This window comes from Lissotriton vulgaris, chromosome 1_1 (assembly GCF_964263255.1).
Source record: "Lissotriton vulgaris chromosome 1_1, aLisVul1.2, whole genome shotgun sequence".
NCBI lineage: Eukaryota > Metazoa > Chordata > Amphibia > Caudata > Salamandridae > Lissotriton > Lissotriton vulgaris.
Window position 1 is genome coordinate 820,283,625 of NC_141685.1, and position 17,386 is coordinate 820,301,010.

General features: G+C 47.3%; 1 protein-coding gene across 1 annotated transcript in view; it reads right to left on the minus strand.

Annotated features, from left to right (window-relative positions):
* TRMT1L (tRNA methyltransferase 1L) overlaps window positions 1–17,386 on the minus strand; it is a 540,757-nt gene that overhangs the window by 468,946 nt on the left and 54,425 nt on the right. The window contains exon 5 of the mRNA XM_086957219.1: window positions 1,606–1,644. Within this exon, the coding sequence (XP_086813345.1) occupies window positions 1,606–1,644 (39 nt within the window). The remainder of the gene's footprint in view (window positions 1–1,605; window positions 1,645–17,386) is intronic.

The window sequence follows — 17,386 nt, forward strand, 5'->3', positions numbered from 1 at the left end:
CTAGGGTTTTAACAGAGGAGGAGGGAGCGGGGGAAGGGCCAAGAGAGGGGGGGGCCCAGAAGAGAGAGGACCAGGGGCTGGATGAACCACCCGTCAACACCAGCTCGGTCTTATCAGGGTTGAGTTTAAGGTGGTTGTGGTTCATCCAGTCCCTAATATGGAGCATGACAGATTGAAAGTTTAGCACAGAGGAGGGAGAAGAGGATAGGTTGAAGACAAGCTGGAGGTCATCCGCATAATTAAATACGGCGACCTCCATCTGTTGAAGGGAAAAGATAAGAGGGGCGACATAGAGATTGAACAAGAGGGGGGAAAGGGAAGAGCCTTGGGGGACCCCGCACTGAACTTTCCAGACGTCCGCTGTGAAGTCACCCAGGCGGACAGCCTGGGTGCGATCACTGAGGAAGGAGGACAACCAGACCAGGGCGGTCCCCCCGATCCCCGCCGCCTTGACACGGGATAATAAGATGGTGTGATCTACCGTGTCAAAGGCGGCTGAAAGATCGAGGAGCACAAGGGCCTGGTGTTGATTGGTGTCCATACCCTCCCTGAGGTTGTCCAGGACCGAGATGACAACGGACTCCGTAGAGTGTGCGGAGCGGAAGCCGGCCTGGCGGGGGGCAAGGGCTCCATGCGTCTCCACAAAGGAGCTCAGAGCGCGGGTGACATGGCGCTTTAGCACCTTGGCCAAAAATGGCAAGAGGGAGATGGGGCGGAAATTGGCAGGGACAGAGGGATCAGCCCCAGGTTTTTTCAGTATGGGCACAATAACCGCCGATTTCAAGGAATTGGGAACTACGCAAGAGAACTATTAAGGAGATGAAGAGTGGGATCTGGGCAGGTAGCAAAGACATGACGGAGAATGTGGGCCGGGCAGGGGTCAAGAGGAGAACCAGACTTGACCAACGGCACTAAGGTGGCCAGACATTCTCTAGTGATGGGTGGGAGGGTGGTGAGTTCACCCTTGGGAGGGGGACATTGGGGGTCCACAAAGGAAGGGGATGGGGGGGGAATGTTGGCCTTGATGGTGGTAATTTTATTAATAAAATAGTTATTAAGGGAAAGGCAGAGTTCTTCAGACGGGCGGGCTTGAGGGTTGTTCTGTCTGAGAACGCCAGGCTGTGAACGATTGTTAATACTGCGGACTCATTATTATAAGGTTCAGACCTAGCATAGATGTTAAATATGGTCAGGTTTAAACCTGTTGGAAAGGTAAACTGGATCCCCAATATATCTTGAGATGTTATTGTCAGCTGTTTATATTTGCAAGCTACAGTATTCATTACGTAAATTATCTGCCCCCCACTGGCTCTTTTAGGGGGGGATTTTGCTTCCACACTAAGTTGTGAAGCCATTTATGTGTACTTTATCCACTGCCCAAGGCTCCTGAAAGATACAAATATCATTAGAGCCTATAAAGGAGTGCCAGTCTGTATCTTGTAGTTTTGGATATATCCCCCCCCCCAGGATCCAGGAGATTATGTTTAGGCTGTTGTTTTTATTATGTATGTAATAACACAATATAAACATTTACAACAATCTCTATAAAAAGAAATACATCTAAAATATAAGTGTTAATGTTCACAAACAGAAAACTGCACATACCTGGCCCATGCTCTGGTCCGCTATCAGCAGATAGTAATTCTGAAAGCGAGAAAAACAACATTAGGTGCCGAATTCTGTAGACTTAGCTTGCGCCCATTTAGTATCATCAGTGCTAAAGGAATGCATTTTCTTTTATTGAAGCAAAGTATATTGTGTAAGGTTACCAAATTAAGGAACTAAATTAGATTCAGTCACTGTACATACAGCACCTGACCGTCAATCTGGGCGGCTGAACAAATCTTTAGGAGGCTGGTGGCGGGTATCATCCCTTGGGTGCAAGACCATTATAAAATGGTGCAGCTGCTCTGAACCCTGCTGCACAATTTTACAAGGGGCCTGTAGCAGTGGCTCACTTGTTGGCACAGCAGCTAACTTTATTGTGAATGTGTAAACATAAGTCCTAAAAAAGGGCAGGGTTACCGACGACAACAGCTGGCCCATGGTCAAAGTGGGCACAGGGGACGGACTTATCAGCTGGATACGTAGAACGTGATGGGAATAGAAGAGGTGGGCCGGTGTGCAGTACCAAGTCATAGACAGTGCTTGGTCTGTGTAAATGCCATGCAATAATGGCACATTGCCTGGTACTGCAAGGGCCTATCAAGCGATTCTTTTACCTGGAAGGCGGACGCTGAACTGAACACTCCTTGAACCATTTAATAGTTCTTAATGGAACACTTCTTAACCTCAAGAGACCTTTAACAAAGCAAATGTATGAGACAAGACAGTAATTTAGTGTCTATGCACATATGCTTGTGGTATTTTTAGAATGTGAACCTAGTCAAAGGCAATCATTAGGGTCATCGAATGGTGGAGAGGTAGGTGTTTGTGAGAGCAGAAGGTTTATGCCACAAAAATATTTCGGTGTAGAATTCAAGTACCTAGTCACACACGTTTGCGTGTTTTAAGAATTGGCTATATTAAAGCACAGGATGAAGAATCACTTTTAGTCCTAATGGCTTAATGAAACTAATGTGGAATTCTTACCATCCAAGACATATTGGTGGGGGGGGGGTCAAAGACAAATGTTCACGTTTTTTGTCCACTAAACCAGTAGGCCCAACACATTGCAGCACAAACAATCTGGCTGCCAGTTTATAGTACCACAGTATGGATCAGTGGTCTGTGAAAAAGGATTGCCGGCCCTAAGGCAAGATGTGTCCCTATATGTATAAGGTATTCAAATATATTTATATGTATTCATACATTGACTTTTTTTTACAAGAATGGGTAAAGGGATTGAACTCATATATACGAGACAACTGATTTCTTGTATAAACTATCTAAGCAAAGCTGGTCTGAAGATTACTTGCTGATGACATTGGACATCAATTCATTGTACACGTCTATCAGACATGTAGATGGCCTAAAAGCAGCACAATTCTTTCTAAATAAACGTCCCATGTATTACATGGAGCATAACAAAATGCTTATGGGAATGTTAAACATATGCCTGCAACAGAACTTCTTTACATTTGGAGGCCAGGCCTATCAACAACTAAGAGGGGTGGCCATGGGTTCTTGCTTCTCCCCCAGCTTCGCGTGTCTACACATGGGGCTGTGGGAGGAGCAAACCCTGATGGGACAGCACAGGGCGGCAATGGAACAACATGCAATATTGTACCTCAGATATATTGATGATCTGTTTTTTATCTGGAGGGGATCCAAAGAGAGTGCCGCTAATTTCGTTGATGGATTAAATATGAATAATTTAAATCTGCAATTCACTTCAACGATCAGCAATGTCTCTGTCAATTTTCTAGATGTTGAGGTATATGTTGCCAATGATAAAATAGAAACCAAGTTGCATAGAAAGGTTACCGCTGGGAACACGGTATTGCATGCTTCTAGTAGCCATCCTCACCATTTGATTCGTAGCATCCCTTATGGGGAGATGCTACGGATAAAGCGCATTTGTAGTTCTGAAGAAGAATGTAACATTGCCCAACTACAGTGTAAGACCCGCTTTCTTGAAAGAGGGTACAGTAACAAAATGATAGACGATGCCATGAGAAAAACAATGAAAACAAGAAGGGAACAACTATTAGGAACATGCCCTGTCCCTACGGTTACAAAAGAAACAGTGACCACACCAATAGAAAAAGTACCATGTAGGGCCATTGTTACGTACAGCCAGCAGCATGCTGAGATACGCAGGATTTTCAGTAAAAATTGGAATCTCGTACAAGGAGATCCGATCATAGGGGATCTAGTACAGAACAGACCCGAGATCACTTTTAGAAAGTCCATGTCTCTAGGCAATGTAATTGTGAGCAACACCCTGGATGTCCCAAAGAAGTGGTGGGAACGGATTGCGGGCTTCAAAAAATGCCAAATCTGCAAAGCCTGCAAGCATGCAATCAATAAGACCCATTACATAAGTCCTTTCCATGAAAAGCCTATAGCAATCAAACAGAAACTGGGGTGTAAGACGGAATGTGTGGTATATCTATTGGTATGTCCATGTGGACTACAATACATAGGAAGTACACGTCTCCCTGCCCACAAACGCATCCTACAGCATCTAAGAGCTATATCTGGGAAGGACCAAGCTTATCCGGTAGCGAGGCACTTCAAAAACTGTCACAAAAGCAACCCAGAGTTGTTAAAATACTATTTGGTGGACTCTGTCCTACCATTGAGGAGGGGAGGAGACAGGGACAGAAAATTACGCCTGCTTGAGACCCGATACATCCTCGAGTTTAATAGTAAACACCCTGGGGGGCTTAACAGCACGGAAGATCTGTATACCTGCCTATAATTGGTAGATAATTGTCAGCATTATTCTTTTTCTGATTTGTTTGACTTAAATGAAACTTCATCAATATTTTGAGATCATGTTTGGTAACCTGTGAAAATCTTATCAAATAAGTAAAATGAATATTTTAATTTTTAATTTTTCAATTGCACATTCACTTTAATTTTGATTTACATATGCAACCCTAAGGATAGTAACGGGCTAAGAAATATACACGTGATAATCGGTTACTTAATGTCTGGTTTACCTCCAACACCCACTTGGGTATTATCGTTTTTTTGAATATGTCACTTATCGCTATTTTGCGACACAATATACCGTAACTGTTGTGAATATTGGGTATCTTTTATAATCATGGTACTTGCTAAAATGAAATATATGTGGCAAGACCAATGAGGCTTGTATAAATTTCTTGAGATATATTTATTGTACATTATGTAAATATATGAATTTAAAAATGAACAGTATTTATTTATTTGTATATACAGTTATTTATTTTTCTACAAGAGATGGTCTTAGAAATTTGATCTATAACATATGAATTGGTGGCCGCTTTTTTGATACCCTTAATTTAATTCTTTGGTGTATTGTAAATAGATGTCAACTGCATAATTATGTTGGACATATGACTACAGATGGTAAACGGGCACTGTGCCCTGTATATAGTTTTGTGAAGTATACCCCTTTAAAACATAAATGGGAGGTACCACTAACCATGTGACTAATGATGCTATTTAAGTTACTTCCTCCTTCCTAAACATGACATGTGATCAAGCCTCGGCTGAGGTGAAACGCGTCATGACGACTGGTGGGCTGTTATTCTATCACGAATAAAATTCACTGGTAACAAGAGCACGGAGTCTGTGGCTTTACTCAACTTTCGTTCCTGCTGCACGGCGTGTTACTGCTGCGCTGTGCTGTGCTGTTTCGAACTCAACGCAATGTATTCATATATATTCAACATTATCCAACAAAGTAAACTTAAATATACTTCATATAATTATTATTATTAGCAGTTTTATATCGCGCTCATATACTACCAGAGTGTCCTGGCGCGTAAATACCATTTCAATTTTTGTAAATGACTATGGCAGTGTGTGTGACATACAGCACCATAACGTTATCAATTACTACACTCACTTATCACCTAGTTCTCTGTAGCTAGTCCTGCCTCTTCTGAATCAATAATGACTCCAATAAAATATCTAACCATATACGCTAGTCTATAGCAAACGACAACAGCACCATTTGTGAACATGAAAAAAGGTTTAAGTGCAAATGTCAGATTTACACAAGTCACTACAACACACAGCCAGTAGAGAGGTCTTAGCAGACAGGCCACTGTGTCACAAACCACTAGTAAAATTATTCTTCATCCTGGAGAAATGGGTGAACAGAAAGGCCAGTCTGTTGTAAATGCCTACTACATTGAGCCATCAAACTAAAGAAAGATCTTTGTGAACAGATGAGTTTATTGCAATCTACTACTACAGTCATTCATCACAAAGGACAGAGGTCTTTGGGAACTGGCCAGTATGTCAACTATACTCAGGCATCACTGTGGAGTGAATTCTCAATGAACAGCTTAGACTATCGCAAAGCACCTCCATACACATACATCAGCAGCGCACAGTTGTCATTGTAGAGGCTAATTCACTGATAAATCGTACACCTGTTTAATAACGGAATTATAGATCAGATGACATGTTAGAAACAGTACCACTTGTTGGTAGTACAGAACAAATAGTAATTTAACGTATGCAGTAGCTTGTTATATATCTTTAAGTCTCAGAAACTTTTACGAAACACACTGACTGGATGATGTCATCAGTGACGTAATATGAGGTCAGAAGCAGTGCTTTGGGGGGGGCGCAAGTTATAGTTAGCTCAGGTAACTAGAACTCTTGAATTTATATGGTTTGTGTGTGTGTGTAAAATTTGAGCCTGTTAGAAACCTTGTCTCTAGTTGGCAGAGGTAAGCATCCTGTCCAAGTAGGGACCATGGTCCTAGGCAAGCTTGGCCTGGAGGGGCTGCATCTTTCCCCCCACCTACTAGGTCTCCAAAATACACCACAGAACCCTGCCCAACTAGGCACTTACTGGTCTAGATGGTCCGAGCTGGCTGCTGCAGGGCCTGAAGCATCGCCCGGAGATGCAGGTGTTCCTCCCAACTGGAACTATATAAAGTTGTTCAAGTAGACGGCCAAAACGCCGCCTTTCCAGCCAATACTCTGCTGACCAACCATTGGAAGGTAGCAGGGGCATTCTTCAATCTGAGGGTATCACCTGTAATTGGTAGTGCCCCTCAGGGGTTGAGAAAGCGGACCTCTCTTTTGCCCCCTCAATCAAGGCGATCTGTCAGTACCATGATGTCAAATTAAAAGTAATGAGGAATTTGGCAGCGCCCAGCCTGTCAATGAGCTTGTCAGCTCTGGGGATGGGATAGGCGTCAGTCTTGGTGACTGAGCGGAGTTCCTCTGTAGTCCATGCAGAAACAGAGTTCTGGTTAGGCGCCCGGTGGGGCAGCCTTTGGTACCAACACCACAGGGATGGCCAGAGACTGCTCAAGGACTCAACCACCCCTAAGGAAAATATCTTGCAGATTCCCTCCTTGATGCTGGTGCTCACCTAATCTGACAATCTGTGAAGTTTGTTCTTTACAGGGAGACTGCCTCCTGTGTCAATATCGTGGACGCACAGTGGTGAGAGAGAACAATGGGGCGAACTGCCTCAGCAACACGGTAACAGTCACCCTTCTACTCTAGCGGCAGAGAGGTTGGCACCCTCGACTGACACACCATATTCCTGTGAATAGAGGAGGTCAGGGAGAGGTGGACTCTCCTCTTCTACTCCTTCCTCTGTCACTAGGAGCATGCTCACTTCAGACCTCTCGAACCGGAGGCTTCGGCTTGTTCACATGGAACACTCTTTAAGGGGTTCCCAAGGGTCTGGAGGTCCACCATGTAGGTGGCCCCCCCTTTTGCTCATAATCTCATATGGGCCAGTCCAGCGCTCCTGGAGAGCCCTGGGCTCCATGAACCGTACATTTTGGTGAGGTGAAACACTACCGGTCCGGCTTTCTGGTCGTACCAGAGTTTCATCACCTCTTGGCTGGCCTCTAGGTTACTTTTAGCCTGCCTCCAGAAGCTGTGCATTCGGTTCTGGAGGGCTAGCATGTAGCGGACCACATCCTGGGGGGTGAGCGAGCAGGTTTCTGGCAGCTTGGTTCCACCCCTTATTGACAAGGTTTACGAGGTCCCCAAACAGAGTGCTGATAGCAGAGTTCCAAGGGGCTAATCCAAACTCCTTTCTGTGGCACGTCACTGTAGACAAAGAGAAGGCATTGCAGGAGGGCTTCCCACTTACACATCATGGGCTCTGCTATACCCATCATCATGCCTTTCAAGAGCTTGTTGAATCTCTCAACCAGACCATTGGTATGGGGGTGATAGTGGGTGGTGAACTTGTAAATCATGCCACACTCCTCCCATAGGTGCTTCATGTACGCGGAGCCTCTGTCAGACACAACCTCCTTGGGGAACCCCACACAGAGCTCTGTCCACCGTAGGTGTAGTCACCGTCCTCAGAGGGATGGCTTCTGGGTAGCGGGTGGCATGGTCCACCAAGACCAGGAAAAACCTGTTGCCAGGGCTGCCTTGTGGCCCAGAGGTTCTAGGATGTTGATGCCCACCCTCTCAAAGAGGGTTCCAACGACGGGAATTGGGACCAGGGTAGCCTTGTACTTCCGCCCGATATCGCAATGGCCTAGCAGATGGGACAGGACCTACAGAATGCATCTCAGGGGGTCTTCATTAAGGGCCATTTAAAGTGGGAAACAATCCTGGCAAAGGTTTTGTCTTGCCCCAAATGTCCTACTAGTAGGAGACAGTGAGCCAGTTCCAGGTGAAAGGCCCAGTAACACTGGGGGGCTGCCCCAGCACCAGGAACCTTGAGCTCACTATAAAGGAGATTGAACTCACAGTAAATAAGGTGATCCCCAGCGGCTTCACCTGCTACATGTGCCTATGCCTCCTACCTCAAGCCCTCAAAAGTGGGGGACACTCTCTGTGCTTTGCAGAACTCTTCCCTGGCTGGCCCACCCTCAACTTGCCAGCTAGCAAGCTCATGCAGGTCACCCAGGGTGGAAATGCCCTCGCCGGTTGGCTCAGGGGCTTCCTCCTTAGGGACCCCATCAATCTCTAACTCTGGCACTTCAGGAAACCGGTTTCCTGAACTCCTTGACTCTCCTCAGCAATTGTCTGGGCCATTGTTCCAGGGTAGAGGCACTTTGGACTCACTGCTTGGGCAGCCATGGACTGTATGGTCATACAGACCCACTCAGGCAATCCCATCATTTCCAAGTGAGACCTGAACTCCATCTCCCTCCAAGCAGTATGCTCCAGGTAGTTGTCCAACAGACAATCTAGAGGCATAGCAAGGCAGGGCACACAGCTACTTTCTGAGAACCTGAAACACCCCCCACCTCAAAGCGAACCAGAGCCACCAGTAGGTGGCTCTCACGATGGTCGACGACTATGAATTGGTGGAATGTGTTTGGTAGGACTGGCTCTGTTGACACCAGCTGACACTTGGCCGTTGTCATGCTGGCTCCTGTGTCCCACAGAGCCTCCACCTGTTGCCCATAAATGGCTATACTTGGAAGTATTGGAAGGCACGTGGCCTCTAGGCACCATTTCTCTAACCCCCAGGGAAACTACTGTCATCTCGGTCTGTCCCTCAAAACTGACCGGGTCCATCTACTCCTCAAGCTCTACACTAACCAACCAGAGTATCTGACCACCAGAGGGGGGCTGTGCCCTTCAGGGACTTTTGGAGTCACCCCATATGTGCCCATATTTGTAGTACTCAGTACATTGTGGTACAGACCTACCCATCTTATGTTCAAAGAACCCCTTCTTTGGGTCAGACTGAGACTGATTAGCACTATCCTCTTGAGAATTATTTTGTGGGCCTTTTGAGATCTCATTTTAAAGATTTTCTACACCCGCTTTCTTCTGTTGGTAATCCTGACCAACTCTGTAAAGCAAATACTGAGCATGTGCTCTCTCATGATCAAGTTGTAAAACCGAACATAATCATTTACTTGGCTGCCCCTCACCAAGCCATTCAGCGCCTTACTGGAGTAGGAGTAATCGATAACTAACCAGAACTGGTTGGGGAGCTTATGGCTATCCTGGAATCTTTTGGCTATACTTTGTGAGTCAACCCAAATTTGGCAAGTAAGATGGCTTCCATGGGAGTGTACTTGGGTTGGTCCCCAAGCTCTAAAGTCAAAAGTGTGCCCCCCGCTCCAGTGTAGGCATGTGTTCTGCAGACCCCTGCCGCACCCCAGTGCTCTTCGGCAACCCTGTGTAGGGAATCCAGTCTACCCTCAGCGCAACTTCATAAGCAGAAAACCACTCAATGTAATTTCTCACCTAATAACTGGTCACCAAATCCTTGGGTACATGAACCTTCTCTCCAAATCCTGTGTGGGTGCTGCCACCATCACTGCTGGAATCAGACTGCCAGGCCTTGATCTCTAGTTACTTTAGTCTCTGTTCGGGAGCTAACAAAAGTTTATTTTCTGCCAAGGCTTTTCAGTCTCAGCCTGTTTGGCTCCATCTCTCACCCTTTTTTCTCCTTAGCCTTATTTTTAGCTTTGCCATCTGCAGCTTACATTTACTCTCCTCCATGTCTCCCTCAGCTCCTCTAGAGGATACACTGCTTCCTGCTCTCCCGGGAAGTTGAAGTCTATGGGTATCCCCCTCATGTACTCAGAAGAGCACTTCCCAAGCTCCTCCAATGCATCATTCTCATGGGATCGGGACTTTGCCCAGGCCCTTAGGTGGTTCCTAGGGCAGGTACCCACATTTCCTCGTAGAAGGTTTTCAACTGAGCCACTGTGTAACATTACAGCTTGGCAAGTTCAAACTTCATGTCTCCACTTGCAGAACCAGCCAGAGACAATATAGAGGATGGATCAAAAATGCAAAGCTGGGAAAAATTAAGAATAATCAAAATGTTCTTGGGTGTGAAAGGGTTGTATACTCATAGCTATTGTATGGCACTGCACAAACACAAGTCCTATCCTCACCGCTGTTCACCAATGTTAGAAATCGGGTCTCTAGTTGGCAGAGGTATGCATCCTGTCCAAGTAGGGACCATGATCCTAGTTAGGGTAAGTCACAACACAATCCAAAATTATCCTGTGCCAACCTCCTGGTAGCTTGGCATAGAGCAGGTGGGTTTAAGTTAGAAGGTAATGTGTAAAGTATTTGTGCAATAACTCATACAACAAAACAGTAAATACATCACAAAAACACTCCACAACAGTTTAGAAAAATAAGGAATATTTTTCCTGAGTAAAACAAGACCAAAACTATCAGAATCCAAGTACAATTCAAGATATTTAAGGTTGCAGGACTAAATGCAATAAAGTGCTTTAAAGCAGGTAGCGTTAAAGTTACGTCAGATCGCAAGGGACTGGAGCAAATACAAACGTTCAGGCCAACCGCAATGGAGTCGCGAGTCGGCTACAGGGACCCCCACTTGGGCTGCCTGAACACAGTACCCTGGTTCCTGGGGTTCGGTCTGCGCAGGGAGGCTGCGCGTCCCCAGGTGTTGGTTTCCAAAATGCTGTGAAGTGAGGTATTGCGAGGCTTCGCCCTGCCTTATGTCGGACTTGGTAGAAACTCAGCTGCAGACCCCAATTCGGAGGCCCAGAACTTGGAGGGGGCCCACAAGCAAGGTTAGAACTCAAAGATGGCAGAGACGGCAGCGCCAACAGAACGGCAGGAAGTCTTTTGTGTCCCTGAGACTTCAGAAACCGGAGGCAAGCTAACAAGCCCTTGGAGACCACTTTGGAGGAAAGGCAGAATTCAACTCTCCTTCCAGCAGTCAGAGAGCAACAGGCTGCAGGGTAACAAGCAAGGCTGCAGACCTTCCAGAAAAACAGCCAAGTTGTGTCCTTTGAACAGCACCGATGTTTTTCTGACAGAGATTTGGTGTAGGTCCAGAAGTGTCTGATTTGATGAGGCCAGAGACCCAGCATTTATACCCAAATGTGCCTTTGATGTGAGGGAAACATCAAAGAGTGCTTTTTAAGTGCACCAGCATTCTTTTCAATCCCAGCCCTCACTCCATACTATCAGTGGGGGTTGGGGATATCAGTCCTTTGTACGGCGTCAGTCCACTACCTTTTGAAGGGTACGGGTGAGCCCCTTTCTCCCATCTGCCCAGGTAGACCCATCAGAATGCAGATGGGTGCTAAATCACACCCAACCCTTTCCTGTGTCTGTGGCGGTCCAGAAGGAATCCACAAAGGGATCTGTCACCTAGCCCAGGCGTAAATTAGAGACAAGCTGTAAGGCACTGTAGAAAACTAGCTCTGTATATACTATACTAAAGCGAGGTATAGCGTGCACAGAGTCCAGTGGAACCCCAAAGGTAGGCAGAGGTAAAATTAGATAGGACCTTACTCTCTATTTGTGGTAGTGTGGTCGAGCAGTAAGGCAGTATCAGAGGACAGTGTTAAGCATTTGTTGTACACACTCAGTCAGCAAATGAATTCACACACTCAAAGACTGAAATTCAGACCAATCTTTTTTGTATAAAAAAAAATCTTTTAGTTATTTTATTTCTAGAACCAAGCATCCCTGTCACAGGTACGTAATAAATACTTTACAATAGTAAATGCTGATTGTAAAACAATTCAATTGCAAATGTACTATGGTTTGACTTACAGAATTGTTTCAGAGAAATGCAATCACTTGTAAATACAGTACATAGACTTGAATGGGATTTTCAGTAAAATAGCAGGTAAGTTACTTTTGGGTTACTTTTCCTACTCAGTGCTGTATGCCTGGATGCAGCACTGGGACATTTCCTGTAAACAAGTGAGTAAAAGCGTTTTTGTTAAATCGTACAATTTAAAAAAAAAATTGTTAGGTTTCAAAAAACTCCACACGTTAAAACATTTTCAGGAAAAAGTGTCAATGTTATCCTATAGAGGAAAATATGGTTATCGGTTTTTAGGTAAGTATTCGGCAGTGGGAGTTGAAGTTCTGGGGGTCGACTCAGGGGTCCCCCAGGGTCAGTGATGCACTCTTCTTACACCCTCAGCGGCACTAGGGCAGCCGGGTGCAGAGTGTTGAGGCTCAATGTTATCCAATGGGGGTTAGGGGGCCTCTGGTTAGTGGCTGCCGGCAAGCAGGCCACTGGGTTGTGGGAGCAAAGCTCCAGGACTTTAGCTCAGGGTCAAATCTGGAAACAAATTAGCACTAAAGGTGCACCCTCAGCGGCACTAGGGTGGCCGGTGCAGTTGCAATGTAGGATGCCCAAATATTTCCATTTGGAGAACCTCCGGTTTGCAAAGGCAGTGCAGGAAGAGAGACGAGAGACTTCTGGGTGCGGCCACCACTTCTAGAGGTAAGTTATGAAGTTAGGGGTTGGTTGGTAGGTTTGGGCACACAAGGCCGTGGGGCGTCTGGTGCAGGGGTGCCTTTTGGGGTCAGATATTCTTACCAGCTCCTGGTCGCGGGCACGGGGGCCTTCTGGATTTAGACTGCAGGCGTCATCTGGAGGCTTAGGTCAGGGGTCGCTAGATCTCGGTTCAGGATCTCCGGGGTGACCTCCTCATAGTGTTTGCCCGCTCGGGCCCTGAGTGCAGAGTGGGGCAGATGTGCGGTTTCCAGCTGCTGCCAGAGGTTGCAGTTGAACAAACCGGCACTCACGGGAGAAGCAGTCTTTGAAAGTGAAGGCAGGCAGGTCCACTGGGGTTTTTGAGGTTGCTGGCTGCAGGACACACACTGTATTATGCTACCTTCAAGTGGGAAGGGGGCATGGGCCTGTCCCTGGTTGGCTCACTCCCCCAATTTCCAATTTAAAACATTTATAAAGCGCAACGTGCACCGTACGGTTTCTTGGCGCTAGTGGAGGGTTCGGCAACAGAGGCAAAGTAGAAACCTGTCGTAGAGCTGGAAGGGGAAGTTACACGGAGAAGGCCTGTTTGAAAAGGAACGTTTTTAGTTCTTTGCGGAAAGAAACATAATGAGTAGCAGAACGAAGGTGGTCGGGGAGGGAGTTCCAGAAAGCGGGGGCTAAGGTAGAAAAGTTGGTCCCACCCCACTTTTTACGTCTGAAACGTGGGATTTGAAGGAGAGACTTGGAAGAAGAGCGAAGCTCTCTGGTGGGGACGTATTCTTTTATTAGCGAGGAAATAAAGGCGGGGGCAGTGCCTTGGCGGGCCTGGAAAACCATGCAGCCGGTCTTAAAAAGGGAACGTTCCTTAACAGGAAGCCAGTGGAGCTCCCTGAGGAGGGGTGTGGAATGGTGGTAACGTGGGAGACCATAGACCAACCGGGCAGCCTGGTTCTGGACCATCTGGAGCCTCCGCAGGCTGTATGCTGGTATGCCGTTGTAGAGGGCATTGGCATAGTCCAGCCGCGATATCACCAGTGCGGCCATGATGAACTTGAGTGCCTGGGGGGAAAAGACGCAAGAGACAGTGCGGATAGTTCGGAGGGTGAGGAAGCAGGAGGAGACTACAGAACTGATTTGTGAATGGAGGGTGAGCTGGTTGTTCACTTTGACACCCAGTGTTTTAACCGTGGTTGAGGGAGTGGGGGCGGGACCAAGGGAGGAGGGCCAGAAGAGAGAGTTCCAGGGACTGGACGAACCACCGGTGAGAACCAACTCGGTTTTATCCGGGTTCAACTTGAGATGGTTGTGGTTCATCCAGTCCCTGATGAATGTCATAGTGGACTGGAAATTAGAAACAGAGAGGGGAGAGGAGGATAGGTCAAAGATGAGCTGGAGGTCATCCGCATAATTGTACACGGTGACCTCTAGCTGCTGAAGTGCGAAAATAAGAGGAAAGATATAAAGGTTGAACAGTAAGGGGGAAAGAGAGGAACCCTGGGGAACACCACAGGTGACTGGGAGTGGGGTGGTTGTGAAGTCTCCTAGCCGGACCGCCTGGGTGCGGTCCTTCAGGAAGGAGGAAAGCCACACCAGGGCTGATCCCTCAATTCCAGCCGCCTTGACACGGGACAGTAAGATGGTGTGGTCCACCGTGTCAAAGGCGGCGGAGAGATCGAGGAGTACCAGCGCCTGGTGTTTGTTATGATCCATACCCTTCCTGAGGTTGTCTAGGACCGATACCACGACTGATTCAGTCGAGTGCCTGGGGCGGAAGCCGGCCTGGCGGGAAGCCAGTCCCCCATTAACCTCTACGTGGGCGCTGAGTACCGCGGTGACATGGCGCTCCAGCACCTTGCCCAGATAGGGCAGCAGAGAAATGGGGCGGTAGTTGGCTGAGATGGACGGGTCGTCGCCAGGCTTCTTTAAAATGGGCACTATGGTTGCTGATTTGAGCGCAGGGGTCACTACTCCCTGCGCTAAGGAGCTATTGAAATAAGTGATGGGGGGTTCAGGGCAAGAGGAGTAAATTTGTTGCAGGATTCGTGCCGGACAGATGTCTGCCGGGGAACCCGACTTTACTTTGGGGAGTATCTCCAAGAATACTTCCTCAGTGAGGGGGGGAATGGAGGTAAGGAGACCTTGAACGGTGGGAGGAGAAGGATCGACAAAGGCAGATGAGGGCGGGGGGGGATGTTGGCCTTGATGGTTACGATCTTGTCCAGAAAGTAGGTGTTAAGTTGGTCGCATAAAGGCTGGGATGGAGGGATTTGGGGTGAAGCTCTATCGGAATAGGCCAGGTCATTCACTATACAGAAGATTTCCCTAGGTTTATTTTCGGCTGACATTATTTTTGTTGAGAAATAGGAGGTTTTGGCGGCGAGGATTGCAGTTTTGTATTTGGCAAGTGATGTAAGATAAAGGGTTTTTAGTGAGGGGCAGTAATTGTTTCTCCAATGCCTCTCTAACGGTCAGTTTTAGCTCTTTTAGGTGGTCATTGAACCACCTGTTCGACTCTTTGGGTCGCCGAATGGAAATGCGACGCAGGGGAGCCACTGAGTCACAACCTCCAGCCAGCCAGGCATTAATAGTGTTGGTTTGAGAGTCGGATGAAAGACCAGAAAGGGTCGGAGTGGAGTTCCGAAGCAGGGAGGTCAAGTAGGGAAGATCAACTCTGTTCCAATTCCGCGCCCAGGTATTTTTGGCGTGTGGGACTTTGGATACCGGGTTGAGGGAGATGGAGAAAGAAATAAGGGCATGGTCGGACCAAGGACAGGGAGATACAGTCACCGGGGAAACTGGAAGGTTGAGGGACCAAACCTGGTCAAGTATATGACCGTGAGAATGAGTGGGGACAGATATGTGCGGAACAAAATTCAGAGAGAGAAGAGACTCAGTGAATTCTTTCGAAGCGGTGCACTCAGAAGGGTCCGAAGGCCAGTAATTAAAATCCCCTAGCACCAAGACCGAAGCGTAGTTGACCAACAAGTTGGCCAGCAGGTCTTGAAATGCCGGTAAGAACGGAGACGAAGACTGGGGTGGGCGATACATTAGGAGGCAAGTAATAGGGGGGGAGAAGACAAGGGAGCGGACTGTAAGGAACTCAGTGGAGGGGATAGGGGGAGAGGGAAGGGTTTGAAAGTTCAATCCCGACCGAGCGATTAACGCCACACCACCGCCAACCCTGCCCCCCATCTTCAAGATGGCATGGAGGAGAGTTGTGCTTCACTTCGCCTCCCCCACCTGAGGGGTGTAGTTGGCAGAGGTGGGAACACCTCTCTTCCTCACTTGTTTTTCCCGCCAGTTCTCCCGCCCAATGTGGGGGTCAGAACCAGTAGGGACCAGTTGCTGAAAGCAGCAATTGATCTGGGGAAGCTCACAAAAGGCGGCAAGCTTTTGAAGCTTCTCCTTCGTGAACCCTGCCCACCCTGGGGAAGGAGGCTTGGCACTGCGTCCCAGGATGTGCATTGTTTCAGGCCCCAGAGAGCAGCACGCTCTCGACCCAGGGGTCCAGAAACATGTCTGGTGGTGGCAGCTGAAAGCAGCTACTCAGCCTGGACACTAGTGGTGGGTTTGTTTTCAGGGGGCATCTCTAAGATGCCCTCTATGAGCATTTTTCATTAAATCCCACACTGGCATCAGTGTGGGTTTAATGTGCTGAGAAGTTTGATACCAAACTTCTCAGTGTAGCCATTATGAAGCTGTGGAGTTCGTAATGACAACCTCCCAGTACCATATACTCTTAATGGCAGCACTGCACTTACATTGTCTAAGAATGGACTTAGATACTGTAGGGGTAGAGGGCTCATGCACTTGTACCCTCACCACTGGTATAGTGTACCCAGCTTGAGGGGTAACTGCGTTATGCCAGGGCAGTGGTGTGTAGGCATGGCACACAGGCATGTGTGCCACGTCGACTCTTCACTTTGTTCTGCACCAAGACATGCAGCCTGCAAAGGCAGAGTGCAAGTGTCAGGGTACAGGACCTCTAAGAGTGGCAAAATAAGTGCTGCAGGGTTTCGAGGCCTTCTCTGGTCACAGTGCCTTGGGTACCTGTGGTACCATTTACCAGGGGCTGACCTGTGGCTAGAGATGCCAATTGGGTATAGGTTCCAATGCAGTTTTAGGGAAAGAACATAGGCCCTGGGTACCTGATTAGCAGGAGCCCAGGGCGCACTCAGTGGGGGAAACCATGCAGAAAGAGCACTTTTCTCACAGGCACACAGAGCAGAACGAGCAGAGGAATGTCCACTTTCTAAAAGTGGCATTCCTAAAATTGTAATGTTAAATCAGACCGTAACAGTAAAGAGGATTTATTATTACCATTCCAGAGATTTGAAACATGTAAAAGCTACTTATTTCTGATCAAGATTTACAGCTTAAATGTATTTTAAGGCATTCCCCATTCTAGCCAAAGAGGAGTAGACCTCAGAGCAGTGAAAAAATGAATTCAGCTGTAAACCATAAAAGTACATGTCCTGCTTTTTACTTACATAGCGTCCTGCCCTTTTGGGTTACCAAGGGCTTTCCTTAGGGGTGACATATGTAATAAAAGGGGAGTTTAAGGCTTGAATGGCAAGTCGAAGTGGCAGTAAACTGTAC